Here is a 1,449-nt window from a genome sequence, read left to right on the forward strand (position 1 = left end):
TTACACTAATCAAGCACGCAGTATAGTGGGGCCATAACAGTGGGGCCTTCCGCGCCCAACCTACGACTCGCCGCTCCGAAGCCCCCGTGCTATACAACGAGATATCTACAAAATAAACCATGTAAGAGACAGCAATTTCAACAGACGGCCTTGTGCATGCTTAACCCCCCTGCCCGCTAGGAATCACGGCAATGGCGTGACTCGTGTTGGACCTCAGGCCTTCAAGTTGAGACCTAGCCAGGAGCATGGATGGTGTTTCCACTTGGGCGCCACACGACATCAGCGCTCAGTGTCCGTAGCTAAATACATAGGATTGGCAATGCGACAGCCTGAGAGTGACAAAGTGATAAAAGTTAACCATAAGAGGTAGGATTCCTATAAAAGGGAATATGACCGTAAAACGAAATCACTCTATTTCACTATAGGAGCCTACCATCAGCCGCCTGCACTCGACCGAGATATCATGTCCTTACAGTGACCAAAAAGCCGCGAATCGGATAGACTGACAGTTAAACGGTCTAGCCATGGCAACAAGTGAACTGCTCTACACTGTATCTGCGTTATATCTACAGTTGGGAGAGTGATAGCCTGAGTGGGTCTGTCTCCGCCACCAGTACGCTACCACGCACTACCCCCTCGAGATAGCACACCAGAGACAATCAGTGTAAGTTGGTTGTACGATCGCGATCCAGGTACGCATGTTGATCTGTTCGCCTGTCGACTCTCGCGCATACCAATCTCCAAAGCTTTCCAGCTACGTCGTTATAACTTCTATGGGATGCAGACGAAACAGCGGAAGGAGAACGGCGACAAGCCAGAGCCTTTTGTGGACAGCGCATACCCGCACGCTGCTGGGTCGTCTGAGGCATGCACATGCTGCTATCAGCCCCGCACCAGGCCGGGCATACGGACCGTCGGATTCGAAACTCCTCTCTCACAGAGCGGGACATACATGGGGTCAAATCACATCTCTACCATCAAGAGACGCGCCCAGTCTGATAGCAGTAAGTTTACCACGTTTTGGTGCAGTTTGTGAGCACACGAGAGTCGCTGACACTTTGTGCAGATGCGCCCGCCACGCAATTCTCCTCGTCACCACCGTGCAACACCTTTGTGGGAGCCATCCAATTGTCCCCTCTATCGCGACGAAGCTCCCTCCCCTCCACGTTTTCACCAAGCCAATCTTACCGGTGGTTTGGCCAGTCCATCTCCGGGATCACGGAGCGCGCTGCCATTCTCTCCTTCCATCCTGTACGCCCGAACCTGTCCGCGCACCGCCCGCTATCATCACTCCCGCAAGACATCTGGGACATAGTCGTCGATGTACTCGCCGACGCCCTCTCGCACGACGCCGCGGAGTGGCGGGCATACGCACGCGTGTGTCGTGCCTGGCACACGCGGTGCCGCCTCAACTTCGTCCGCGCGCTGCGCAGAGGCATGCTCCTCGAC

At 54.7% G+C, this 1,449-nt stretch overlaps 1 protein-coding gene across 1 annotated transcript; it reads left to right on the top strand.

Moving 5' to 3' along the window:
• Positions 1-778: 778 nt before the first annotated feature.
• On the top strand, positions 779-1,315 carry FIBRA_08031 (uncharacterized protein; the record flags this gene model as incomplete). Its single annotated transcript, XM_012329690.1, has 3 exons — positions 779-1,004; positions 1,067-1,251; positions 1,301-1,315. The coding sequence occupies 3 exons, from the start codon at positions 779-781 to the stop codon at positions 1,313-1,315; spliced, it is 426 nt and encodes a 141-aa protein (XP_012185080.1).
• Positions 1,316-1,449: the final 134 nt, after the last annotated feature.

Source organism: Fibroporia radiculosa (assembly GCF_000313525.1).
Source record: "Fibroporia radiculosa TFFH 294 genomic supercontigs, scaffold22166, whole genome shotgun sequence".
NCBI lineage: Eukaryota > Fungi > Basidiomycota > Agaricomycetes > Polyporales > Fibroporiaceae > Fibroporia > Fibroporia radiculosa.